The 27,054-nt window shown below is 52.1% G+C and overlaps 1 protein-coding gene across 3 annotated transcripts; it reads left to right on the top strand.

Moving 5' to 3' along the window:
- The first annotated feature begins 61 nt into the window (after window positions 1-61).
- Window positions 62-26,057, top strand: SLC37A2 (solute carrier family 37 member 2). Of its 3 annotated transcripts, none has more exons than XM_019710464.3 (18): window positions 62-194; window positions 12,975-13,056; window positions 13,537-13,630; window positions 13,760-13,838; window positions 15,514-15,649; window positions 16,048-16,124; window positions 16,890-17,056; window positions 17,516-17,553; window positions 17,784-17,936; window positions 18,255-18,345; window positions 19,776-19,838; window positions 20,177-20,262; window positions 20,725-20,773; window positions 20,952-21,025; window positions 21,288-21,366; window positions 21,482-21,579; window positions 21,816-21,880; window positions 23,608-26,057. In XM_019710464.3, the coding sequence occupies exons 1-18, from the start codon at window positions 136-138 to the stop codon at window positions 23,621-23,623; spliced, it is 1,506 nt and encodes a 501-aa protein (XP_019566023.3). In that variant the 5' UTR covers window positions 62-135; the 3' UTR covers window positions 23,624-26,057. The 3 variants fall into 3 exon arrangements, with proteins under 3 accessions (XP_019566023.3, XP_088656988.1, XP_088656989.1); XM_088800862.1 differs by lacking the exon at window positions 23,608-26,057 and adding an exon at window positions 22,058-23,060; XM_088800863.1 differs by lacking the exons at window positions 62-194; window positions 23,608-26,057 and adding exons at window positions 1,459-5,333; window positions 22,058-23,060.
- Window positions 26,058-27,054: the final 997 nt, after the last annotated feature.

Below are 27,054 nucleotides of genomic sequence, written 5' to 3'. Positions count from 1 at the left end.
CTCCAGGCCTGGGGCCGCGGGACCGGGGCGGGCCGGCCGGCGGGGCATTTAAACCCCGCTGCTGCCGGCTGGAGCACACCGCTCCGCGCTCTCCTGCGTCCACGTCGTCGCCTCCCTCGGGCACCAGCCGGCAAGATGCGGTCCTCCTTGGCTCCGGGCATCTGGTTCCTCCGCGCCTTCTCCAGGGACAGCTGGTGAGCCGGGCTGGGGAGGGAAGCGCGCCAGCCCCGGACAGCTTCCTTCGGTCCGGGCGGCGGGCAGGGATCCTGGGGACCACGAACCCGACAGCGGCCACCCCGCAGCATTTGAACCCGGGCTCCTTCAGCGGCGCCGGCAGGAAGGTGAAAACGGATAGCCGGTGCCTGGGCGAATCTGCACTTGCCGGCCAGGGAACCGAGGCTTGGCGGTTGTTGCTGAAAAATGGCCATTTGAGTCGTGGAGTGTCCCTTTTGGTTTCTTTTTGCCCTTGGGTAACACAAAGGCCAGATTTCAGCGGTCTGGGGAGCTTGCCTTGAGGGGCTCCAGGCCCTGAGAGATGCACGGGGAAGAAGTGTTTACCACTCAGCCGGTACTCACCCCAACAACGGGCGAACCACTTCCACAGTAGTTTTCCTCCAGATACCGAGGCCCCAGGCGGCCACACTGGGGGGCGGGGGAGGGTGGGTACAGAGCTTTCAGGCCACTCTTCATCAGAGGCCACACCCTGACCAAGCAGTTTGCTTGGCCTGCACAGTGATTTTCAAAATATTGTGTTAGTTGCCATCATTTACAAATTATAAAATTTAACATAAATGGCCAGATACCTGGCTTCTCTTGAAAAACAGATGATGTAGCAATACCAGGCCTAAATACCCAAATTATATTAATAGGACTTAAGGAGTCCTCTTCAGGTAGGACAGGTGCTCTTAACATGACCAACTTGTTCTGGTTTTAAAACGGAAAGTCTCACATTCCCAACCGCATCAGTCCTGGGCATAGCAGGGGGGTTGGTCACCATAGTGCATTCCCATTGGTGGCAATCCTCATCCATCCCAGCCTTCTTTACGCATTTACGTGATTTATTTGGTCCTTTATGAGTTTGGGACTGTTAAAATACTTTTTTTTTTCTTTTTTTTTCAGAAAAAGATAAAACTTAACTCTCATAAGGACATAAAAATAAACATGTGTTAAAGATTTTATTTTACTCATAATGAGGGATCCAGAAGATGTTATAATGAGTTCAAAAGAAAATCTAGGGAGGAAGGAATGGGAAATTGTTTCACGGGGACACAGCTTCAGTTTGGGAAGATGAGGCAGTCCTGGAGATGGATGGTGACCATGGCTGTACAACAATGTGAAGGGAGTTAGTGCCACCGAACTGTTCATTTAAAAATTGTTAAAATGGGAAATTTTATGTTATATATATATATATATATATATATATATATATATATATATATTCCCACAATTTTAAGAAGAGAATACAAAAAACATTCTGATTTATAAATCAGGAATATTGAGGCAAAACTGGTTTTTCCACAGATTGGGAAGGAAGACTATTGAAATTCTATCAGTTCATAGACATATGTTGTATGATTTCGTTTACTACCACTTCAAAGCACTGTCAAATGCCCAAGGTCAACAAGATGCTAGAATCAGATAACCTGCAGAGGAGTCCTCTAGACAATGCACACTTTTCCAATGAAACACACAATTTTTTCTACAGTCTCCCCTGTTTTGATCAAAAATAGTTGCAAAGAAAGATTATTCCAGATCATAAAATAAGACTGGTCTCATTAGATTTGATCTGATTACATAGGTGCAATAAGAGTGTTAATTTATAATACAGGTCTTGTTGAGTTTGCTGGAAGTTTTCATAAGGAATCTTAGATTGGACATTTAAAAGCTTGTTATTATTTATCATTCTGAGATTAGGAAGCCAAGCCAAGAAACTCTCTCCAGTAGGTTTTTACCTGCTGTACCTGTAAATTTGGGTACATTCCTCTCTTTTTGAGGTCCCCAAATATCCTAAGTTTCCTGGGCTGGCCAGGAAGTGATCTTTCCTCTTTGCCTTTGAGAGAACACAGTAAGCCGGTTTTCTTGGGAGGGTTTTATTAGTATTAGCTCCATAGAGTCAACCTTCAAAGGAGCTGGTTATATCAGATTAAATGAGCATCATTGCCAGTTAGGACATTCCAGGGAAGGCCTGGGTTGCATAACCAATTTGTTTAATTATGCCCTGGTTTAAAAAAAAGAAAAGGGATAGATTTTTCCTGAACTTTTGCAAAAAAATCATATTGCTATGAAAAGCAAGAAGATTCAACGAAAGTTTATGGATTCTGGGGAATCAGGTAGGGAGAATAAGATATTTACAAATGTTTCACTTCAGTTTACAAAAACAGCATCTACTGCATAGTCAGGGGTTACAGATAGCTTAAGAAGAAAGAGAAAGGACTTCCTTATATATCCAGAAGATAGAATACTAGAACCACACCAACAATATCCTGAACATAAATAACAGCCATCTCTCAGAATTTATTCAGTTCCATGTCGTTAATTCTTGTTCTGCTGAATCCGGTTAGCGATCTCATAAACCTGTCTGCTTCTTGACTGAAGAGTTTTGGAAATCTTGACTCAGTCCATTGGTATGTCCTAAAAGACGTCCTAGTCATGCCATCAGAAGCCTGTGACCAAGAGCAAGTGCCTGGTACAGTGCTTTTCTGAGACCATTCTTGCCTGCTAAAGATAAAGCTTTTGATCTATAGCTGATCGCAGAGCCTTTAAGAAGCATCAGAGTAAAACAAAAACTATCTGTAGATGACAGAGACTGAAACAGGCACAGATTAACTCATTACTGATAATTTTTCAAAAGTGAATGATCTGATGAGAATTCATAACAAGAATAATGCAGCTAACAAGGAAATTTGGTTGTTCTGGAAGTATGCAAGACAAAATAAAACCAATCGCCCCGCCCCCCCCATAAAAACATCTAGACAATGGCTGAAAACATAATAAAGCTAATTTCAAAGAAGACAGTGAACATAACATCTGATTTATAAAAATGGATGAAAATAACTTTGATAGAGGAAACAACCTTGAGATATATAAGAATCCTAAGACATAATTTACATGGTATACCAAAGATATACCAAAATATCAACTGAAGAGACTCAGTAAGTCTGGAGAAAGTCCTAAACACCTATATTTTAATAAAACTCCATAGGAAAGTCTGATGTACATCCCCAGGTGAAACCCACTGACCTAGGAGTTGTTAGACCCAAAGAAGTAAGGTTGCAGCCCAGGTAACATTTTTAAATCGCAACTGAACTCATGACTGGTCAGGCTGTTATCGTCAGACAAAGCGCCCTCAGGATGCTGATACATAGAAACAAATCGTGGACCGAGAGGGCACTGAGAAGTCTGCAGGAAGTTCTCACACAGCATACAATTTCTGAAATATTTATAAATTATAACATTGACCTTTATAAATTTAACCTGGAGATGGTGAGTAGCTTCCGACTTCACAGTTATTCCTGTGCAGTTGGTCAACAGTAACAAATCAGATAAGCCTAATTATTTCCAGCCTCTCTCTTTTTAAAAGGTGAAGGAACAAATCTGTGATTTTTCCAGGCATCTGAAAGATAGTTTTAGGCACACACACACACAAAAAAACCATCCTGAACATTTTATTTTATTTTGTATTTAGAATTTGATTTTGAGAAGGCAAAAATCAAAAAAAGTCGTTAGGAGATTTGAATGCTTATCGTGAGTGCCTAAGAAACAGTACTTGTCCCATTGAAAGTGACAAAAACACGTTGAAAAATAAACATAGAAAGTAACATTGCAAAGAAACTTAGCTCTTTCTTAAGGGGGATTTCTTTGTTTTAAAGAGTATAGAAAATTATTCTGGTAAGATACGGAATTTTTGCTATCTAGGCAGATTACACAGGAGGTAAAGAGTCACATTTGACAACCTCTGGTTAAGAGCAGGCCAATAACCAATAGTTAAGAACGTTTTGTCATTTTAACAGAGAGAAAAACAAATTCCATGTTTGCATTTACATAATATTTGACGCGAAAGGAACCACAGCCTCTTTTAAAAAATGCTATGAATAAGATAAAAACTGAGCCAGCTTTGACAAAATTTCTAACATAATTGCTTCCTTCCGACTCATTATTTGCACATACAGTAACCTAGGGCAAATCAAACTCCCCTTCCACAAACATCCAAATTGATCCATTCAGGTTTTGTCCTTCATTGTTCTGTTTCTCATTGTGGAACAACCAGTCATTTTACGTTAAGATAAAACTTCTTTTTCTTCTTAATAAACATACACATATCTCGTTACCAAGTATACACAGTTGTTCCGCTCTGCCACTGTTGTGCCTATTCGAGTTTCATTCATAGATATTCATTATACCCTTTAACCAAAGTAACACATTTCAGAGAAAACGGCAGGGAGAGGGGGCCAGGAGTGTGGCTAATTATAAACAGCCTGCCCCACACCAGCATTTTAGAAGAGCTCAGAAACACACATGACACAACTTTCTGTATCCACACACGCCATTTGCACACGTCTTGAGGTGTGAGTCCAAGCACTGTGCACGCTGGCATCTCCCAGACTTAGGACAGATGGTTCTGGACCGGGATCCTTTCACCACTGTATGCCTCGCACAGGTCACTTCTCTAAGCCTCAGTTTCCCCATTGGTGAAAGTCAGGTGGGTCCTAGAGCATAAATGTGGTATGTGAACATCCCTCACCCCCTGTGGCTGGTGGGGGTGCTCAGTAATGTTCTTTTACTTCTTTCCTCCTGAGTGTAGGTTTGGACGCTTGTAAATACTGAATGTTAAAATAGTTACTACTGCAGGCGCACTAAGATTTGAGCTCTGAGGCCTGCAAAGATAAGTAAGACCAGGTCCTACCTTCTCAGGATTAAGGATCCGCTGGATCCTTAATTATCAAACTTCACTGCTCCCACATGCCCCCAAAGGAGGGCATTTAGGTAAAGACAGCAGATGCAGCTAGACTGCCTAGAGGTAGTGAAGGTGGATGGGGCCTGAACTTTGGACTCATTTATAAAGTGAGAGGACCAGTAATCCCTACCTCATGAGATTGTCGTGAAGATTAACGAGGTGCAGCGTGTAAAGTACTTAGATCAGTGCCAGGCTAAACATTAATTACTGACTATTATTCTGCTTGCTGTTCCTACCACTTTGTGTCAGGCATTGTTTATGTGTCGTTCGCTGCAAGGTTTCCCCACCCAACATACGGCTACACTGAGGCACAGAGAAGCTCTACAGCTCGTCCAGCCTCACACAGCTCGTAAACGGCGGAGCTGGAATTTGAATCCAGGTTGGCCTGACTCCCAAGCCTATGGTCTTCCCGCTGACCTGATGAGAGTGCGGAAGGGGCAAAAGATCACACGGCTTTTTGGCCTGAGACAAGTCACTTCCTCTCTGTAAAGATCTAGGTCCTTTTGTTGTTTTTGGTTTATATACCACATATCAGTGAAATCACATGGTTCTCTGCTTTTTCTGTCTGACTTGTTTCTGACTTGTGATCGAATATATGGTGATGGAAGGAGAACTGACTCTGGGTGGTGAACACACAATGGGATTTATAGATGATGTAATACAGAATTGTTCACCTGAAATCTATGTAATTTTACTAACAATTGTCACCCCAATAAATTTAATTTAAAAAAAAAAAAAAAAAAAAAAAAGATCTAGGTCCTTGTCTATAAAATGGAAATAACAGTGGACCTATATCACAGAGTTTGGTGAAATGAAATGAGAAGGCATTGAGAGCACTTAGCCCAGCGCCTGGCTCACAGTTAGGACCTGGTAATTGCTAGATGCTGGTGAGTTTCTGTGGAGGCAGGGCTTCCCCCTCATTAGAAGGAAAAGGCGGCATGTGGCTTGGTGGAGCTGGAGTGATCTGAGCAGAGGTCGGGGAGCCAAGGCCTGGAAGCGAAGGTGTCACCTATCAGTTGGTGACAGTCCCCGGGAGCTGCAGCTGCAGGAGCACAGAGGCTGAGGGCTCATGTCCAGTCCCTCTCTACACATGAGGCCAAGAGGCAGGCGGCCGAGTGTGCAAGCAGAAGCGTGGCTGCCTCTCCTCCTCCTGCCAGACCCCCTGTGTGTGAGTGTGTGTGTGTGTTGGGGGGGCAGTGTCGAGAGCTAGTTCATGGCCTTTCAGAGTCCTCCCCAGCCCCAGGCCTGGCCAGTGCCCTGCCTTCTGTGCCAGCGTCTGCGTGGGTATATCGGGGGTCATCTGGCAACATGGGCATCTTGCCAGAGAGATGACTGGGGCTGGTGTTTATGAGGATGGGCCCAATTCCTGGAGCCCTGTGAGAGAGAACAGCTCAGGACCAGGAGAGGAGAAGCCGTGGGAGCAGGAATGGGGAGAGGGGCAGGCAGGAAAGCAGGAGCTGTGGACGCGCACAGCTGTTTTCCCCACACCCAAGTCTTCCCACGTGAGCTGCAAAGGCCAGGGCCGGCTGGTGACTGCTGCTGGGATGAGTGGCTCTGCCCTCAGAGTTTGCTGAGGGCTCACACGGCTGCATCCAGTGTATCTCATTTAATCCTTATAACAGTCTTGTGTGGCGTGAGGTTGTGATTTTACTTAAAAGAAGATCAAACTGAGACTTAGGTTAATCCACTGGCCCAAGGTCACAGTAAGCAGCAGAACCAGAAATGAAGACTCAGCCTCCTTGGTCTAAGTCTAACGTTCTTTTCCCTATTCTGCAATGGCCTCAGACCAGGGACCCCAGTGCTGCTCTTGTCTTATTTTACTGGTAAGGGCAGCAGAAAGGGCAACTTAAAACAAGCTATGAGGCTGCTCTGAAAAGGGAGGAGAGATGCTGGAGCAGAGCCTGGAGAGCTAAGCCCATTATTATTCTTGCCCCACTTCTGCGGCTTCTCAGGGTCAGGCCTGATCCTACCCAGCGCGTGACCCTGCGGTTCCCCTCCCCCACCCACTCGTGTGATTGCTGCCTTGTTCCCCCAGAGGCTTCTGCTTCCTCTTCCACCCTGCTGTTTCCTCCTTCCCTCTGCACAGAGCAGACGGGTGTGCACCTCCCTGGCTTTGGGTGGGGCTGTTTCACTCAGGCTCCATGGACTGGTCTAGAGGGAACCAGGGTTTGGGAATAGTCTAAGTGGTTGGCCAAGGCCTTATTTCTTCCAGTCAAGCTAACCAGTGAGGGCCAAGGTCAGAGTGAAGCTGTCTGAAAGTAACAACAGAACTGAGGACACACACCAAGGGTGTGTCCCTGAAGCCCATGACCACCCCCCGTCCCCACCATCTGATGATCCCTGAGTTGGCATTCGGGGTGGAGCGGGCATGGATGGTATTACTGCTCTCATGTTGGCCTGTGGCTCATGCCTCGTTCCCTGCATCCTCTGTGCTCAGCAGGAGTGGATGAGGGTGAGGCATGGAGCTAGCCCCCCAGAGAATCCTGAGAGGAAGGCCACCTCCCTGGGCAAGACACAGCTCTGCCATCATCCACACGTTTCCCTCTGCGCTGTTTGTGTAGCCTTTCTTCAGAAGAAAGGCCACCTTAATATACCTGTTGAGCATTTCTTCCAAGCCCTACCAACTCTCATTCTCTCCCAGAGTTTTTCCAGTTGCCTGAACAAAACCTCATGCTGAAGCTGAAAGCCATGGCTTCTCATTCTGTCTGGGCGCTCAGACAGAGTAGGTTTCCCTACTTAGCTTCCTTCTCAAAGCAAAACAAGCTATGTTTTTTCCTCCTTCCTGAAAAGGATCATTGTTTTATCTTCTCACTTATTCTATAAAGCCGTGGGCTCCTTGTGGCTACTAGCCAAAGGTTCCCTTCTCTAGGAAGGATCTGGAGGCCAGGCCCTAAGCCAGCTTGATCTCGCTGATCACGAGCCCGAGTCCCAGCTGGACAAAAAGGGTAACGGGTGGACAAGTCCTTGGTCTGGCTCTCGGCCCCAGGAGGGCTTCATGTCCTCACCGCTTGGAGGCCCTCCCAGCCCTGGCCTGCCCTGTTCCGTCTTGTACACCGAAGGCCTGCCTCAGCGTTCTGCTCTGTGGTATCTGTCCCAGGCTGGCTTTTCCCTACCGTGAAGTCTCCCAGTGGCAGGGGAGGATTTGGCAGGGGTGGCACTGTCACCACCGGCCTGGTTCTTATTGTTCCCAGCACTCTATCCTTTTCGAATCTGCTGAGTCCCAGCACAGGCACATCGAAGGATAAGCCACCAAGTCTATTTCCTCAGAGCAAGTGCCAAGGTCCCCTGCAGCCGCAGCCAGCCCCACCTGTCACGTGGCCACCTGAGCAGTCCTAGACATTGACTGTCAGCCCCTGGTTAAGGCAGGGAGCGGAGGGGATTGATTGATGAGAAAGTTTAAGTCCCCATTGGCCTTAACATAGGGGTAGGGACTGTCAGCAGTGTGGACGCAAAACAATAAAGGGGGCTGCAGGGACGGGGGTGGCTGACCGGGTGGCCGCCTGGGAAAGGGGCCTCTCCCACCGTCTCCTGTTGTCTGTTGTGCTGGTGGTGGTAGTAGGTCCTATGGATGGTAGTAGGTCCTTTGTTTGTTTTTTATCTGTTGCCGCTTTGGGACAAATTGTTCTTGACCCCTACCTCAGAAGCATTCCTAGTGCAAAGTCTTAAAGTCTATAAAGTCATTACCATGTTTCCTTGAAAGAATAAGTTGGCCTATCAGCTAATAGTTTGGAGATATCTACTGTACCCCTCTATCTGACTTGGTTACTCAGTAACCAGTGCCAAGTAAGGAGGAGCTGGGGCTCTAAGAAGTGTTGCTTCTTGCTAACAAAGGCTTGAGGGGTCATGGGGCAACCCGCCCCACCTGGCACAGTCTGAGGGCCTCGCCATGCATGTTCATCAGTCCTTCGCCTTCATGCCAGGCCAGCCTGGCCTAGCACCTGTTGCCATCCCTCCCCCTCACAGCCAGCCTTGGGTAGCTAGGCACAGGCCAGCTGTGTATATCTGCCCCCTGCTCCCCTTCTGGGGCCCGTTGACTCTGCAGGAAGGGCTCGTAAGAAGAGAAGTGAAACCTGTGGTTCTACACCCTGCAGGAGCGTGTCAGCTGTCTTTCCTGTGAGTTACTGTGAGTTTGGCAGCCTTGGTCTCAGCTTAGCCCAGACAGATGTCCCTAGTCCACTTTCAACTGTGGCACATTGGCCTTTTTCTCAGAACAGCTGCCAAAGTGGAATGGGAAGAGGACTGGACACAATTGTGCTCTGCCTGCTGGCTGTGTGACTCTGAGCCCATCTCTCCATCACTCTGAGTCCAGGCAGGGAGTCCCAGGGGAGCCCAGCGCTAGACTAAGGTCACACAGCACAGCAGAGGACCTCCTGCCCCCCTCCCTCAGGAATCATGACTCTCCTGCTATCTTAGTTGTCAGATATTCTACTGGGGGCTGGGATCAGAGCTAGGACAGAGGTCAGGCCAGGCGCCTGGAGGAGGACAGGGCTGGAGTTCCACAGGTCAGTGGGGACCTCTGCTGAGCCTCCCTGCCTTCTCCCAAGGGAGCATGTGGGCAGAGGCCCCAGCAGGCCGGAGAGCTCTGCTCTGTCCCATTGCAGGCTCCCCCATAGACACTGGAAGCTGCCCCAGGCAGGGGGAGGACACTAGGAGTTTAGCTGGGGAAGTGGGGAGGAGGGGGCATGCTGGCCTCCAAATCCCCACCTTCCAGTGAGTCCAGGGTCTACAACCCCCACCAGCCAGCCCCCAACCCCACTCACTTCCCGTAAAGGACCACCGTGGACTGCCTCAGCCCTCTCCAGCTCTTCTTCCTCATCTGAAAATTTGAAATAATAGTAGCTGTCATTTTACATGCCTACTGGGTGTCAGAAACTTAGAAGACCTGTTGTCTGCACCATCTCACTAACTTGTCAGTAGCCCGATGACAAAGGTGGTGAACTCTGTGTCAGGTGTAAGGAGCGAAGCCAGGTTTTCACTGATTCCTAAGTCCTTGCTCTTTTCTCCATAGACAGAAACTGCCTGAAATGCACCACCGAGGGTCCCCCGTAGTGTTGCCATGTGCCCAGGGAGGGGCTCGCGGGATGGGGAAGGCAGAGGGAGCTGGCCCTGCCTTCAGTGAGGAAACCTACCCGGGCTTCCCAAAATAGTCAACAGGGCAGAGCTCTGGGTCTCAGCCTGCTTCGCCTGGGTGGTGTCCAGACCTCTCTGATTTGGAAAATCCCAACCCCCTCTAATGACTTCCCATCTTTGTCATCCTTAAGAGACAGTCCAAACTCAACAGCTTGGTACCAAGGCCCCACAGGACCTGCCCCCTGCCTCCTTCCCAGCCACCTCTCCTTCTGCTCGGCTCAGTCCCACCTTCCAGATATTCTGAACTGTGCGGAGTTCCCTAAACAGATAGTTTATTTCACACTGCCTGCTCTGGCACGCACAGTTCCCCATCCCTGGACACGCTCCCTGCCCCAACCCTGGTTGACCTGGCCATCTCCTGCTTGATTTTGAAGATTTAACTAAAGCCTCACCTCTAAGAATCCTTTCCTGACACTGCGCTCACCCCAGCCGGGCTTGGCGTCCCTCCTTTGTGCTCCCACGTCATGCAGGGCTGCCCTCTATTATACCACTGTGGCCCCAATTCCGTCTGTGTCCCCACTGACCTGGGAGCCCCCAGAGCACAGAGATCTCTGTGATGGCTGGATCCCGAGCAAGCGGTGGGCACGTGTGTGGCTGTGGATGGGAGAGCAGTCTTGTTTCTGCCTGAAGGAATCGGGATGCCAGATGTGGGCATTACTGTGTCTGCTGTTCCGGCAGTTCCTCCTCCCAGGGCTGGGAGAGGAGGCCACAGGAAAGGGGCCTGGAGCAGAGAAGGAAGAGCACCGGGCCACCGACGGGAGGAAGCCAAGGGAGGGCAGCTGGGTCCTTCCCAGGTGGGCATGTCCTGGTGCTTGGAATTGAATCAGTGTGGGGGAGGGAGGACGGGGTGGCTGGCAACCGGGCTCGACCTTTGGGCCCCTCACTGGCTCTGACCAGCTCCTAAAAGGGCTCAGCGAGTCTACTGAGTGGCCGCCTGGCTTTCCGGGCAACACCAGGCTCCATAGCTGGGAAGGGTCTCCCTGCCGGGCCTGTCATGGGAGAACATTCAGAGCCAAGGGCCTCATGGGGCCTCAGAGACCTTTCAGACCTAGAGGATTTGTCACGATGGTCAGTGGCCACATCCATGTGGCAGCCTAGATAGGCTCAGCTGAGCCCCCAGGGTCTTGAAGGTGACAAAACAGGGACCTAGGGACTAGAGTGATAGTAATTCACCAATCTTTGAGATCAGTGTGGTTGGTGCTGTCACCTGTGTGCAACTGATGAGGAAAACGGGGGCAAAAATGGTTTAGGAGCTTGCATTTAGTTACACAGTACACTAGAGGCATGACTCAAAGCTTTCAGCTTTTTCCCGGCCCTGGCAGCCTCCCAGGCAGGGCACTGGGTTGGAGTGACCTGTAGGGCTGTAGTTGTCTTCCATTCACTGCTCTTTGAAGGCCAGCTGGGCACCCTCTCCAAATTCTCTCAGAGACTTTCCCCCCTCTGTGATTTACCCGTGCTCCCTCGGGAACGGGTAACTAGAGGGCCTGGGTTGTAGAGAAGCGTGAAATCCAGACTAAATGGGTGGAACTTCGTCCTTAACAGAACCGAGAGCCACTGAAAACTTTTAAGCCAGGTAATGGAGCGGCACACGTGTACCTTCATTCTCTTAAGGAGATGAACCAGGGGCAGTGGAGAGAATGGAGGCAGAGAACCCAGGCGGGAAGCTCAATTCCAGGGGTACAATTAGGTTGGCTGGTAGCCCAACCTAAATTCAAGCTCTGCTGAAATTCCCCTTCATTTTACAACGAAGGCGGTAACCTTTGTGACACATTTGAAGGAAGTGACTTTGGGTTTTGGAGGCAGATCCCCAGAGAGGGCAGAGTGAGCCTGCAGTGTCTGGCCCTTAGGAACTGAGGGAGGCCCAGGGCTGCAGGGACCCTCCTACCCTTCTTCCCCGCCTTTCTCCATGAGGTCTTTAATGAACCCAGGCTCTGGGTCTTGCCGAATACCTGGCCCTTTCTCCTGGGCCAGGGGTCCATTTCGAGGCCCATTTTCCGTGCACTTCCTGGCTCCTGGTTGCTGATTCAGCTCAGCTGATGTTCTGCTGGGGAAGCAGACAATGACTCAGGGGGCTACTGAGGCCCTTCCCCAGGCCCTCAGGAGAAGGGGAGCAGCTGGCTGTGCATGGAAACTTTCCTGGTGCCGGACTGAATCGTTCTTTCCATCCCGGAGCAGTGCATGAGATGATAAATGGGGGGCAGGAGAGGGCACATGTGATGTGTCAGCCACAGATGGAAAGAATGACCCTGCCGTCCATCCAGTAGGATGGACGAGACTGGGACAAGGAAGAGGACGTGACTTCTGTCAGCAGCTTTCCCATTGGTGCCACGTTTCCAACTGTGGTCTGGGCTCTGCTCTGACTCGGCTGTAGCAAGTGCTATTTCTGCTGTGTTCTAAGCTTAAGAGGAGTATGGAGCTCTATAAAGACAGACCCTTCTCCCGCATCAGCCTCCTACCCGCTCCCCCCATTGCTGGTATTTTAAAAATGATGTTGGGATTCAGCACCAAAAAACAAAAACAGAAACGATGTTACCTCCCCCTTGCTCCATCTCTTTCACTCACACACACCCTGACCTTACTGAGGCCAAATGAACATAGAAGTGATGGAAGTAACAAGAGCAGAAGGAGGGTGTTGTGTTTTCTAGAGTGCTGGTGCTGAGCCAGCTCTGTTGGGAGGCCTCAGGAGCTGGGACCAGGGAGCACCCTGGCCTCGGGCATCTGTTCCTACCCTCCCCCTGGCCTCTGCCCCAAGGAACTTGTGTCTGGAGGGCGCCTGAATGTAGGGAGTTGGTGTTGCTGAGGCCCTGGGCCTGGCAGAGCGGGCACAGGCGGGCTACAGGGCACGAGCTCTGATCTTCCGGCTAATCCAGATGCCTACCTTTTCCTGCAGGTACCGAGGCTTTATCTTGCTGCTTACCTTCTTAATTTATACCTGTTACCACATGTCCAGGAAGCCCATCAGTATTGTTAAGGTGAGGCTGGCCTGGCAGTAAGGAAGAATGCAGGAGACACTGGGCCCCAGCAGAAATCCACTTTAGTCAAATGGTCTGGAACTCAGCCGATTACCATCCTTGTTCCTTTACCATGATCCCCGAGCCTGCTCCCACTTTTAGTAGCTCTTTCCCCAGGGAACTTTCCCAAGTGCTCCTTTTGAGTGGATTCACCAAGACAGCAGTGTCGGTGGCTGTGGGTGGCTTGAGAGAGCAGGGACCCTGGGCTCTATGGGTTCTGCTCAAAGACTCCCCCTGCCCTTCCCTCAGGATCCACTGTGACCACCTGTCCCTATAGCCTGTTCCTGTAGGAGGAGATGTCAGAGGGAGGAGCATGGAGCCCAGTGGGGCGGCAGTGGTGCGGGTGTGGTTGGGGAGGGAGGTTGCTTGCTCCTCTCTGGGCTGACTGGGCTCTGGGGCCACGAGATGACCCCTGACCTGTTGATCCCATTGCCTGTCCAGAGCCGTCTGCACCAGAACTGCTCAGCGATAATCAGGCCCGTCAACGACACCCACAGTCCCAATGACACCACGTGGTGTAGCTGGTCTCCGTTTGGTAAGAATGGGGCAAGTTGCTTCCCTACTCCCCATTCCCCTCCCCAGGAAGGGGTTGCCCAGGGCCAGAAAGACCTTTTTGCAGTGGCAGCCAAGCAGCCAGCTTTCTCTTTCTCCCGTCTGCTTTCAGACCAGGACAACTACAAAGAGTTACTGGGGGCCGTGGACAATGCCTTCCTCGTGGCCTATGCCATCGGCATGTTTATCAGGTAAGAGGGAGGCAGAGCCCATGACCACCCCAGAGTCGGGCGGTTCAGAGTTGCTGCCTCCTCTTGATTCACCTGGGGCAGTGGGGTCAAAGTGAAAGAGCTAATGGCTCCCCAGGTGGAAATGAGACCAAGACTTCCTCATGTGTGGTCAGCCCCCAGCCATCCTCGTTCCCTTACGTGGCCACTGAGCCATCTCCGTCACCTGGCTGACTGACTCCCACTTTTAGTAGCTCTTTTTCCTGGAAAGTCTTTTCTGGACACTCCTGAGTTAGTCACTCAGATGGCTGGAATATGGTTTGTCCTGGACCTGGATCCTTCAAGGGTGGCCCTGGATGCAGAGATGGCTAGAAAACCCTGCCCTGTTCTGGGCCTAAATTAGCAAAGTAGGCATGGCTTTCACACAGCAAGCAAGGTATTTGTTGCCATGGAATCAAAGATGAGTGAGGTAGGTACCACTCCAACAAGCTCATAGCAGCTCGTTACAAAACAGTGTGCTGGCTCCGTGACAGAGGTGGCTTCAGAGGTGGCTCCAGGGGCTCTGGGGGCTCAGAGGTACTTAGTCAGAGCTGGGATTAGAGAAGAGGGGTTAGGGAAGGCTTCTTGGAGGAGATGACACTTGAACTGAGGCGGAGCAGTCGGGCTTGGCGGTGGAGAAGAGAATAGGCAGAGGAATAACATGAGCAAAGTAAGGAAGCGTGATCGAAGGATGGGGTGGGGACTAGTAACAGTTCTGCCAGAGCGTGAAGTTTGAAGGGAGTAGCAGCAGAAGATGGGGCTGAAGAATGAGGTCATGTGGGCCCGGCCACAGGCACAGGAGAGCGTGGAAGGGTTTCACCCAGGGTATCACGTTCAGATTTACATTTCCGATAGGTCACTCTGGGTGGGGTGGAAGGGAGATAAGAGAGGGCAAAACTGAAACCTGGTCATGCTAAGGAACAGATTGGTGATGGTCCAGCTGAGCTCTGCGCAGTGTTTGAGTTAGAACAGTAGTCACAGAGATGGAAAAGGGACGACACACTGGAGAACTCTGTAAGAGTAGGTGGGTCTTGGAGAATGGATGTGAAGGGTGGGAAGAGAAGCAGGAAACTAAGGTGGCTCCCTGGTTTTTGGCTTGAGTGGCCCAGGATGGTGGTGCCATTGACTTCAAGGAGGACACCAGATAAGGGCTGGGTGGGGGAAGGAGGAGCCGTTCAGTTGTAGAGTGTTGAGTTTCAGGTGTTTAGGGGGCACCCAAGTCACGATGCCCAGGAGGCATCTGGATGTGGTCCTGAAGCTCTGGGGGAGCGATCCGACTGCAGATATACTCAGTGGTAGCCAAACCCATACAAGTGCTTGCAAGAGGCTGCTCCCCAGAGATAACAAATGAGAAGGCATGGTCAGCCAAGGGGTGGGGGGTGAGATTGGCCGCAGTAAGGCCAGGGAGAGAACATCTCTAGGAGTGTAGTCAGCAGTTTCGAATATGGCAGAGAAGCCTAGTGAGGCAAGGCCTGAGGGTGTCCCTGGCTGTGGCAACAGAGGTCATTGGTGGTCTCCTTGGCCAGAGTCGCTCAGTGGTGTGGTGGGGGAACACATGAAGGCAGACAGGTGAGATGGGCAGATAGTGGAGGAGACCTGCGGATAGAAAGAGAAAGCTGGCTGCTTGGATTAACCACAAATCCAACTCTCTCTTCTCCAGTGGGATTTTTGGGGAGCGGCTCCCCCTCCGTTATTACCTTTCAGCCGGAATGCTGCTCAGTGGCCTTTTCACCTCGCTCTTTGGCCTGGGATATTTCTGGAACATTCACGTCCTCTGGTACTTCGTGCTCATTCAGGTATGAGCCCCCGTCTTGCTCTTGAGCCTCTGTTCCCAGCACAGAAAGGATGCTGGAGGCTAAAGTTCACCTCAGCTGCCCCAAGTCATGGCCCTGAACACCTCCTGCCCAGCCCAGTGCCCCTCTGTTAGGCTCCACAGGGTCTCACTTCCCACCCCGTGGGTCATGCATTTGCTTGCTCAGTATGCTGCACTGAGCACCACCTTGAGGTCACCGGAGATGCCTGAGAGGCTGGGTTTGTGCAGGGAAGGGTCTTGGGCCAGAGGGCATTAGGGGGTGTGTGCATGTGTGGGAATTTGGGGGCCATGATGTTCAACCTCCTCAGCCCAGGAGGGATCAGAGCAGGGAGCTGGCAGCACGCCCAGGACCTGTCCCACCTGCCTTCTCTCTCCCTGCAGATCTTTAATGGACTCGTCCAGACCACAGGCTGGCCCTCAGTTGTGACCTGCGTTGGCAACTGGTTCGGGAAGGGGAAGTGAGTGTGACAAGGGAGTGGGAGCTGGAGGTTCCCTAGGAGGTCACCTGCGGCCTCCTAACATAATTTCAGGGTGAGGGATTAGAAACTTGCCTCCATCTTGCTGACGTTCACGTGCTGAGTGAGACGTCACAAACATTTTAGTGACTAAGAAGCGGTGTTGATTTTCCTTTGATAACATTTCAACCCATAAAACAACCTAATAGAGGAATTTCCATTTTGCATGAAGACAAAAACGAAGCCTATAAAACTGTATTGTTTTTTTCCTGAACTGGCTTTTGTGCAAAAAAAACCATTGCTTTAGAGCAGGGTGTGTCAATCTCGGCGCTATTGCCATTTGGGGCTGGATGATGCTCTGTCGTGGGTGCCGTCCTGTGCATCAGAGCATGTGTAGCAGCACCCCCCACAGATGCCACCAGCTCACCCAGAGCTGTGACAGTCAAAACTCTTCAGATACTGCCAATGCTCCCAGAGAGAGGAGAGCGGGTGTGGAGCTCCACCCCTCTGGGCAGCAAGCCCTCCACTGGGAGCCCCGTGTGCCCGCTCAGTAACCCAGGCCTGGCTGTCGCTCCCTCGCTCATTCGCTGACCCTGCCACCCCTCTCCCTCTTCCCTGGCACGGAGGCTGTAGGCAGCCAGTTTTCTGCACGTGGCCAGGGCAGTTGTGAGGAACCCTATGCTTTCCTTTAAATTTTTTCTGTGCTTCTCCCCTCCCCTTCTTTGTCTTCCCTTCCTCCCTCCCTCCCCCCCTCCTCCCTCCTTCCAGGCGGGGCTTCATCATGGGCATCTGGAATTCCCACACGTCCGTGGGCAACATCCTGGGCTCCCTGATCGCTGGCGTCTGGGTGAGCGATCACTGGGGCCTGTCCTTCGTAGTGCCAGGCGTCATCACTGCTGTCATGGGCATCGTCACCTTCCTCTTTCTCATCGAGTGTAAGCGGACCCTTCCTCCCCACAGGGGCCGCAATTCTGGGAGGAGGCGGCTGCCTACCTAGCGTGGGGAGATTACTGGTCACAGAGTTGGAGGCAGGGGTGTGATGGGACAGCAACGTCTCTGAGCCTCAGTTTTCTCATTTGTAAATAAGGCTAAAAGTGTGTCCTTCTCAGAGCTGTGGAAGGTTTTGGTAAGACAAGTAGTTAGGACGCCTGGCCCCTCGTTGGTGCTTGGCAAATGCTGGCTGAGAAGGGGGAAGGTGGGGTGGACAGGGCACTCCCCACATCTGCTGTTCTCATCCCCGTTCCCTGCCAGCCTGTGAGTCAGCTGGGCCAGGTCATAGGGCCACTTTGTAGCCGCAGAGCAGAAATCCTGGAGGCTTTAGGGGTGGGGACTAGTCCCAGTGCAAGTGGAGGGCCTGGCCTGCGGAAAGCCTCTTAGAAGGTTTTATTTTTTAGACCCAGAAGACGTGGACTGCACTGCGCCTCAGCACCATGTAAGTGAGAGGCCCCAGCCCACTCCCTGCCCTCCTACTCCATCCGTCCAGTGTCAGGCCCTTGGGTTGGCTCCCCAACAGCCCCATGGGCCTGCAGGAAGTTAGTCCAGACCGGGAGAGAGACACGTACCCCTTCCAGCTTGGGAGCCCCTGCCTCTCATGTGGGTTATCCCTCTAGCGGGCAGGAGGTGGTACGTGGATGCCCACAGCAAGGCTTCATCTCTGTTCAGGATGGGCCAGAAGAGAACCAGAACAACGCTGAGGACCCTGGGAACAGCCCCTACTGTCACCAGGAGAGCAGCCTGGAGACGGTGGCCAAATGCTCCAAGGAGCCAAGTGCTCAGCCTGTTGCCATCAGCTTCTTTGGGGCACTCATGATCCCGGTGAGAAGTGGGGGGAATGGAGGGGAGAGAGAGGCTGTTTAGATTTTTCTGCTGGGTATCAGGAGATGGGGATGCCAGGGAGAGCTATGGTTTCCAGAATTTCTTTACAGGAGCTGCCTAGGGTGGGTAAGAGGGGAGACTTGTCTTGACACAGCATTGGAACAGCAGGCCACATGGCTTTTATTGAGTGGATGTACTTGAGGTCTTTGTGTGGTGAGGGGTGGGAAGTGCTGGGGTGGTACTCAGACGCCCCTGGGGGCTGCCCCAGACCAGGATCTCCTGCACCCTTTCCATCGTGCCCTCTGCTCCGATCCCTAGGGCGTGATTGAGTTCTCCCTGTGTCTGCTCTTTGCCAAGCTGGTCAGCTACACCTTCCTCTACTGGCTGCCCCTCTACATCTTCAATGTGGGTAAGTACCAGGGGAAGAAGAAAGGGTCCTTAGTGGGAGAGGAAACCTGTTGTGCAATGCATATGATTCTCGGATATAGGGTGGGTCTCTGCTGAACCTCTCTTAGGGCAAACGGAGATTATTTTTAATGGGAAGTTGAACCTTGTACACTACCTCCAAGGCCCTGATTCCAGCCACCTTTCCTCCCTTGGAACTGAGTTGGGGGTTAGGGACTCGAAGCTCTATTCTGTGATCTTCCCTAACTTCTCCATCCTTAAGTGTAGGAGAAACCCACCTCCAGCCTGCCTGGCTCATAGATGGGTGGGATTGGAGGGTACTAGAGAAGGTGTACCTTTTGCATGCCTCCTGGAGTCCCTTGAGCCTCCCCCAATGCCAGGAAGAGGCCTGCTATGGCACCCCACTGCGTGCAGCCTGCTGGTGAGCACTATTCTCCTGTCCCTGTGCTGGGTCGGCTGCACTGCCCATCTCACGGACCTACTCCCCCTGCCCCTGTCCAAGGACGGACAGATGAGGACAGGGCACTTTTGTGGTTGAAAAACTTGTTTATGTCCACCTGGCCTGGGTCTCTGCTATTCCACACCCTGGTGGCTGCTGTGTCAGGAAGCAGCACCCCCACCGAACCCCCCCCCCCGAGCCTCAGCATTCCACCGGGCCAAGGCCCTGACCCAGGCTGCCCTGCTCCCTCCAAGCCCCGTGGGGAGGGGGCAGTGGGCAAGGCTGCCTTGGCATACACTGCACTTTCTCAGAGCAGGATAACGTGGGGCCACATTTCAAGGTGTAACTTGCCCCACAGCTCTGTCTGAGGGGTCTCTCACAAAGACAGAGGTGGAGGCCCAGGGCAGTTTTGTGGACATGGGGACTCTGTTTTGTGGTGCCGACTTCAGCATATGAGTCAGCCTTGAGGGTTGGGTTACGGTTCAAGCTTCTGGATACTCCTTTTCTAATCCCAGGGCAAAGCCTGGGACCTGAGGTCCTCATTTTCCCGTGAGTCTCCTTCCTGACTCTGTTGATTAGCAGAGACCTCAAATGGATGCAAAGCCTCCTGGTGGGGGCCTGCCACTCAGTCAGGAGCACGGCAGGAACTGCTGGTCGAGCTGAGGCTCAGTAGGAGAAGTTGTGTCCCCTGGGGAAGGTGGTCCAGTGGAACAGGGCTTGCAGGCCAGATCCCAGTGCTTTCAGGGAGGGCTAGTGTGAGAGGTCAAGGCCATCCTGCAGAAGGAGAGGGCACCACAGGACTGGGGGCCAGAGAGGGCTTCTGGGCAAACTGTTGCAAATTCACCTGTGACCGTGGCCGATCACTTCCCACGGGTCCTCACTGCTTCCTCTGAAAAACGGGGCTTGGAACACGTGATCTGACTTTTCTGATTGTGACACTCCAGGGTATTTGCCCTGACTCATCAGGTCTAACCACATATTTGTGTTTTCCACAGCTCACTTTAGTGCCAAGGAAGCTGGGGACCTATCTACACTCTTTGATGTTGGTGGCATCATAGGTGAGGTCCTGCCCTGCTCTGCCTGTAGGCTGCATTCCCCTTTTCCCTGGTGGTGGTGCAGAAAGAAGGTCCCATGGGAAGTGACCCAGGCAGGTAGCATCAAAGAAAAAATGGCTCCTGCCCAGCTGGGTGATCCTAAGAAAGATGGCCCTCGTGTTTAGTCTTCCTGTCAGCCATGGATCCAGGGAGGGCTTCCAAGGGAGACACTCTGCTGGTTCTGGATGCCTTGGCCCAGACCAGTGCTGGGCGGAGTGATGGGGCCACGCTTGGGGTACCATGTGGGTGGGAGGCTGTGGTCATGCCTGGGGCAGCAGTGGGTGAGTTGGTTTGTGTTCCAGGTGGCATCCTGGCGGGGCTCATCTCTGACTACACCAATGGCAGGGCCACCACCTGCTGCGTCATGCTGATCTTGGCTGCCCCCATGGTGTGTATAACCTCCTATGTGCCTGCGTGTAGCCGCTGGACTGTGGGCACCGGGGCATTGATGCACATACCTGTCTGTGTGTGTGTACATCCCTGCGCACAGCTCAGGGGGGAAAGAGACCCAGACTGAGAGTTTCAGAAAGGGATCAGTGGCTCCTTGGCCTTGGTGGAGAAGGGGAGACCTGCTGGTAAACTTCTTGCCCAAGGAAAGAACAGCAGTTTGAGGCTAGAGCTGAGAGAAGACTTTCTGGGAAAAGGGAAACAGTGTTCCCACATCTTAGACCTCCCCTCCCTGGGACATTTAAAGACTGACAGGTCTGGGGATGAGAAGGAAAAGGCGTAAAGCGACCTGTGGGGTCCCAGGGCAGGAGAGTGTGGTTCCAGACTTCCGGGCTCCAGTCTAGCACAGGTGGCTCGTGGGAAGGCTGGGCGTGACTCTGCCTGTCCCCTTCTCCTCCCTCAGTTGTTCCTGTACAACCGCTTCGGCCAGAATGGGATTGGAAGCTCCATAGGTGAGGAGATGGCTCACCTGTGGCCAGGCCATAGGAAAGGCACTGCTTGGGGGGCGTTGGTGGACGCACAGAGAAGCAGAGGTTGTCAGCCTGACACCAGGCGCTCTCACCTGCTTTGGGGCTCGGGCTGGTGGTGCCCCTCACCTCTAACTGGACTGTCTGCCTCTTGCCGCCTCAGTCATGCTGATTGTCTGTGGGGCCCTGGTCAATGGTCCTTACGCGCTCATCACCACTGCTGTCTCCGCTGACCTGGTAGGTGGGGCAGCCTCCCAGGAGCCAGGGGTCACTTTGGGGGCTTGGTCAGGGCCTCTGTCTCCAGGTCCATTTTCCCCGCAGCCCTTTCCCCCTCCCTTGGTCTGTAAAGATCCTCAAAGTCCTTCAGAATCTGCCATCGACTGCCCTTTCCTCTCAACTCCGAGCCCCGACACCGCCTTTCCCCGGGTCAGCCCCTCTCCCATCCTGGTGCTCGGGGCTCCCTTTTGGTTTGGGTCCTCACTCTGCTCTCTCCCCCCAGGGGACTCACAAGAGCCTGAAGGGCAACGCAAAGGCACTGTCCACCGTCACGGCCATCATCGACGGCACTGGGTCCATAGGTCTGTGACTAGCTTTTGGCTCCGGGCAGCCGAGCCTGGGCCTTGTCTTGGGCACACTCCTGGGGGTCGGTGGTTCCCTGGCGGGTGCCCTGCTCTGACGCTGTGCTCCACACAGGTGCAGCACTGGGGCCTCTGCTGGCCGGGCTCATTTCCCCCACAGGCTGGAACAACGTCTTCTACATGCTCATTTCTGCTGACGTCTTGGCCTGCTTGGTAAGAGTTCTTGGGGTGCACAGATGGATATTGGGGGATGTCCTATCTTGCCAGGCTAAAACTGGAAGTTCAAAACATTCTGCCGGGACACTGGGACTGCAGCCCTTTGCTCAGAACCACTTCCCATCCCATGGGTGACCCCTGCTGAACAAAGCTGTGTGCTCAGCCCTTTGCCTTCTACCAGCCCACTGGTCACCTGCACTGGGGACTAACCTTGTGCCCTCCCTCCCTCACAGCTCCTCTGCCGGTTGGTGTACAAAGAGATCCTGGCATGGAAGTCATCCCTCAGCAGAGACACAGGGTGAGTCCTCTGGAGAGCTAGAGCCCCACCTCTCACCTCACTTCAAAACCCGTGGGCAGGTGCTCTGCACCCAGGCTGAGACCTCGGGAACTCAGAGCTGGCTCTGGATGGGCTCCGTGAATACCCACCCTGCTCCGGCCCCACTAACCTGCCCTGTTGTCCCATGTGTCTCCATAGCTCTTGTCTGGCCTTAACCCACACGCGGTAGTATTTTCCTCCAGTCCATGACTTTTGTGAGTATTTTCTTCAAGTCTGTGACTGATGTGCCATCAGAGCGGAGCCTGCATACAAATCCTCTCTCCTTCAGTGTGATTTTTCCAACTCTTTCTTCTTGGGGGCCAGTGCCAAGTGACCTGAGCAGAGCATGTTGCTTGGGAAGTGTTTCCTAAGAGGTCTGAGCTGCCATCAAGCGTGCAGCCTCTTCTCAGGCAGAGCAGAGGGGCTTTGGACGTACCCCCCAGGACAGAGGAGGCAGAGTCCAGGGAAATAGTTTTCCCTCTGAACTCAGACTTAGAGCTGCAAATGCTTCGGAAGATTAGAAACCAAGGTCACTGGCCCCTCTGCCTGGGATGTGCAGAAGGAAGCAACTACCAATCAAAACCTCTGGGACAAAATTGAATCAGTGTTGGTGGCTGGCTGGTGTGCTGTCTGTCTGTTGCCCAGCGGTGGTGGGTGTGGCATCTGTACATGGAGGCTGGTGGCTGAGGCTGGGCTGGCAAGAGGCTGGGCTGTGCTGGTGCTGAGGTGTCTCCTGGACTTTCTGGCTCTCCTTCTGAGCAGGAGGCTCTTGCAAATGAGGAGCTGACAGAGCTGTGGGTTTGGTTTGGTGGTAAATGTAGGGCCATGGTAACCAGCACACTGTTTGGGGAAGCACTTCCTTTTAAGGAAGGTGTCATCCAGGTTCAGGGGAGAAAAATGGAGGGCAGGAGGCATTCACAGTCTCTGGCCTGCCCTGGAGGAGCAGGGGGATTAGACCACACTAGTATTCCTTCCACCTGCCTTCCCTGGGCCAGGCCTGAGGGGAGTCTGGGGTGGGGGGAGGGGAAGAAAAGCAGAAGGGGAAAAAGTCCACACTTACTAATTTGCTGTATGCTTGGGAAGAACCTGACTTCAGCTATATTAGCTTACCTCCCCACCACCTTGAGAGGTAAATGTGCTCATCTAGAGAAGAGAGAACAAAGACTCAGGACTCGGCTAAGGACTCCTATGCCTAAGGCTTCAGCTAGTCCCTGGTGTGTGGGGTTTGCACTTCTCTGTAGACTGGTCCTTCTCCGAAAGGCCTGTGTATGGGGAGCGGGGTACCTCGCGAAGGCAGGGGGGCACTGGGCTTGGAACCAGAAATCCCTGGACAGTCTTGACTTCTCTGTTCACATTTACCTATGTGAACTTGGGCATATTCTCTGAACTTCTGCATCCTTGTGTAGAAAATGGGGACACTTATCTCTAAATACCTGACAGGATTGATTTGAGGCTGAGATGAGATGGGATATGTGGTATTGCTTTGTAAAGCTGTCCAATGTGGTACCAATATTGTAAGGTTTGTAATTTAATCTGGCCTGCTATTTCCTGCTGAAAAGGTGAGAGGGAGCCCTGATTATAGAGAACAGGGATGAAAGGCAATTATTAAAAGACCTGAGGAACTGCCTTCCCTGTCCCCACCACAGGGGCAGGAGCTTTTTAACTTGTGTCTCACTCTGTCTTCCATCGCCTCTCTCCTCCTCATGCAGGTATAAAGAAATATGAGGCCCCGATTGAAACAGAAGCATGGAGGGCCCCAGCTGGGTCCCAAACTGCACCCCTGGGCAAGACAATCGCAACTGCCACAGACTGCTGAGGCAAAGCCTCCTGACCTAACACCAGCCAGCCCAGGCCACAGGGAGACTAAGGAGCTGGGAGACTCTCTCCAGGAAGGGGACGGCCAGGCAGAACGGATGGGGCCAGAGCTGAGTGGTGTCTCCATCTTGCTGAGGGAAAGATCTGCTCAGACTCCTGCTTATTCAGATTTCAGGACAGAAGGCAGTGGCTCCATGAGGCTAAGGCCTGGTAAAGGCACGTCTCTCCTTCCTGTGTTAAATCCGAACCTGTCAGCAGTCTGCACCTCTAGGTGGGATTCTGATCCTATTTCAGAGCTGCCCAGCCTCTCATCTTCCCTTTATTCACAAGCTCTTTTCTCGCCACGTGATCCTGTTTCTAACTCCTGATCCGTTTGGATTAAAGCATTGTCGCCCCTCCCGGGCCGGGACGAGCGTGAAGCAAGGCAGGTGTCCCTCCTCTGCTGGTACCTGAGAGCGAGGGCTTCCCTTGCCTCATCCTCGTCCCAGCCCTCTATGTCCCGAGTGGAAGACGACATGTGCGGGCAGTGCGGTGGGGTGAAGGGTGGGGAGTGGGGGCCACGACTGAAAAATACCCTGTATTTTGATAAAAACACCAGTGTTTTGATAAAGAAGTGCCAATGGTCACTGAGTGCTCATCGGATGCCAGCTCTACTCTAGGAACGGGGTAGACAGTGGACACAGGAAACGGACCTACGCCCTGAGTGCAGGCACCAGGGTGACAAGATTGTTTCCTTCCGGAGCCCTTACACGCGCAGCTTCCTGGAGCTCTGTGCAGTGGCCGCCTCCCCCGGGTTCCCCATGTGCTTGTTCTGTCCACCTCACATCCCGGGGCGAACTCTCGGCATTTCTGTCGGACCTCTGAAGCCCCTGTCAGCACCAACAGATTTCTTGCTGACTGCGCCGTGCTGGTCCTTGTCAGGGCTCCCATGGGCCGTCAAGGAGCTGCAGGGCGTGTGCCGGGGCTGGTCACAGTGGGCATTCCCAGAGGACATGGTCAGACAACACTGATGACCTGCGGGGCAGACCGGGAGTTTGGAGCCTCACGTAAGATAGAACCATTGCGCTGACCCGGACACTGGGCGGGCCAGTGCATTAGCGGGATGCAAATCCCTCTGCGCTGAACTAGGTTGTACACACGCCAGTGGGGACATATACGTACGTCGCCAAATGCTTGACTTTGAAAGCAGGAGCCCGTCGGGCACTGACTGTTCCCCCTGGTCCTCAGGGCAGCAGCCACAGTGCGTGGCATTGTGCCCTCTGTTCAGGAACGCTGCTTTGAGGACGAGAAAGGTTTATCCGCCATCATCCCTCAGGGGAGCCGCTAGATGGTGCCATAACCCCATGGTAGAGTCCAGCGTGAACCTGGGATCCCTTTCGTGGTCCCTCGGGGACAGAGGAGCAGAGGTTTCTTCATTTGCCAACTGTCAGCTTTCCTTCCACTGCAGACAGGTCAGTGTAGGAGGGAGGACATTGTTCCTCTTTGGCAATTTTGAGGTCTTCTCTCCACCAGCCTCACCACTTACTAGCTTTTAGCCTGTTTCTTCGTATAGAAAATAGTACTAACACTACCTACCTCAGAGGACTGGTGGGAAGGGAGATAAATGGGTGTAAGACACTCCCCTTCCTTGAGGAGCTTGTCTAGTGAGGGGAGAAGACAGGAATATGAAAACGACGTTCAGAAATGATACAGGAAAAAACACGAGGGGGATGGACTCAAGTTGAGACTCTGCCATCCACTAGTCCAGCCCCGAAGGGATGGAGCTGGCAGGAGGGTGATAGCAATGGCAGCAGGAGGGAAAAATGGGAAAGGCATATGTAGGAAGAATGAGTAGGACCTGGGCAGTTAGGTTGCTAAGGTAGTGAGGAGAAGTAGAAGAGGGAGACAGTTAAAAGGAATATTTATCAAGCCCGAACGTGTCAGGCATAGGGGCTGGGAAATGAGCAGGACACAGCTGCTCATGCCAGCAGATAAGTTGGTACCAGGGAGAGGCAAAAGTCATGTGGGAGCTCAGAGCCTGGCCTCAGAAATGAGGACTTGGGCTGTAGGTGGGAATTCAGGGAAATACCAAAGGTTGGGGATCCGACCTTAGACCCGACCTTCCACACGAGTCTCCCAGGTCCCAGGTTCCCGGCCCCACCTCAGCTCTGGGCACTGACTGTTCCCCTGAGGCCTGGTACCTGCCTTCTCTCTGGGCCTCAGCACTCACTCGGGGCTAATGCAAGAACATTACATTAATTAGTTATTCATTTAATTTAACTTCACATTTGGTCTCAATTAAGTTTAAAGTGTTCTTCCTTATAGATGTTACAATAGCACTTGTAATTAAAAAGCAATAACTCTTTGCATTTCTCCTTTAGTGATCCATTGGGAGGCTGGGCTGAGGGAGCAGGGGGAGGCATGCAGCAAAGAAAAGAACGGGAAAGAAGCTCTTGGTAGATCTTAGCACTCGGAGGCGCCCACTAAAACTGAAGTTGGGGGGAAGGAAATTCTTCACACATCATGTGTGTCAGGGTGGGAGCCCTGAGAATTGGAGAGTGGTACTAGAGATAACGGAGCAGACCTTGTATATTACAGACTGGGAGTAGGGAGAGGATGGAAGACAGAGGGTGCAAGGAGGCAATTCTTAGAAATTGAAGATGGGGCCATATATTGTGGTAGGCAGAATGCTGCCCCTCCCCCAAGAGGTCACATCCTAATTCCCAGAACCAGTGACTACATTATCTTACATGGCAGATGAGAATGCAGATGTGATTAAGGACCGGGAGATGGGGAGACTACCCTGGATTATCAGGGTGGGCCCAATGTAATCACACGGCTCCTTATAAATCAAAGAGGGAGGCGAGAGTGTCAGGTGTCAGATTAGAAGATGAGGCTTTGGAGATACAGGGAGGGTGTACCGGCCAAGGAATGTGGGCAGCCTCTGGAAGCTAGAAAAGGCAAGGAAATGGGATTTCCCTCTAGAACCTTCAAAACCTTTATTTGAGCCTCATGGAACCCACTGCAGATTTTTGATCTCCGGAATTATAAGATAATAAATGTGTATGGTTCTAAAACACTAAGTTTGTGGTAATCTGTTACAGCAGCAATAGGAAACTATTACATGTTCTCAGTGTAATACTGGTGCAACATCAATTTGAAGACAGGAAAACTGAAGAAATCCCCAAAGATTAAAACACCAGTGGAGGGGATGTCTGAGTAGTATTTAGGTACCGTGTACCTGCTACACGTGCCACTAACCCAAGAGTTCTCCGAAGGCAAGGCTAATGCACACCCGTTACCATACCCACCAGGAGGATAACACCCAGAAAAATGGCCTCTGTCATTCTGTCTGTGGTGTT

This window comes from Rhinolophus sinicus, chromosome 9 (assembly GCF_057876585.1).
Source record: "Rhinolophus sinicus isolate RSI-liver-muscle chromosome 9, RSI-T2T, whole genome shotgun sequence".
In the NCBI taxonomy this organism is placed as follows: Eukaryota; Metazoa; Chordata; class Mammalia; order Chiroptera; family Rhinolophidae; genus Rhinolophus; species Rhinolophus sinicus.
This window is presented reverse-complemented; position numbering and strand designations above follow the sequence as displayed.

What these genes read in the sequence shown, in the direction of transcription:
- SLC37A2 (XM_088800862.1), top strand. Translation starts at nt 136, where the DNA reads ATGCGGTCCTCCTTGGCTCCGGGCATCTGGTTCCTCCGCGCCTTCTCC. An exon ending in TGATGTTGGTGGCATCATAG is followed by an intron (nt 19,839 to 20,176) that starts GTGAGGTCCTGC and finishes TTTGTGTTCCAG; the next exon opens with GTGGCATCCTGGCGGGGCTC. An exon ending in TGATCTTGGCTGCCCCCATG is followed by an intron (nt 20,263 to 20,724) that starts GTGTGTATAACC and finishes CTCCTCCCTCAG; the next exon opens with TTGTTCCTGTACAACCGCTT.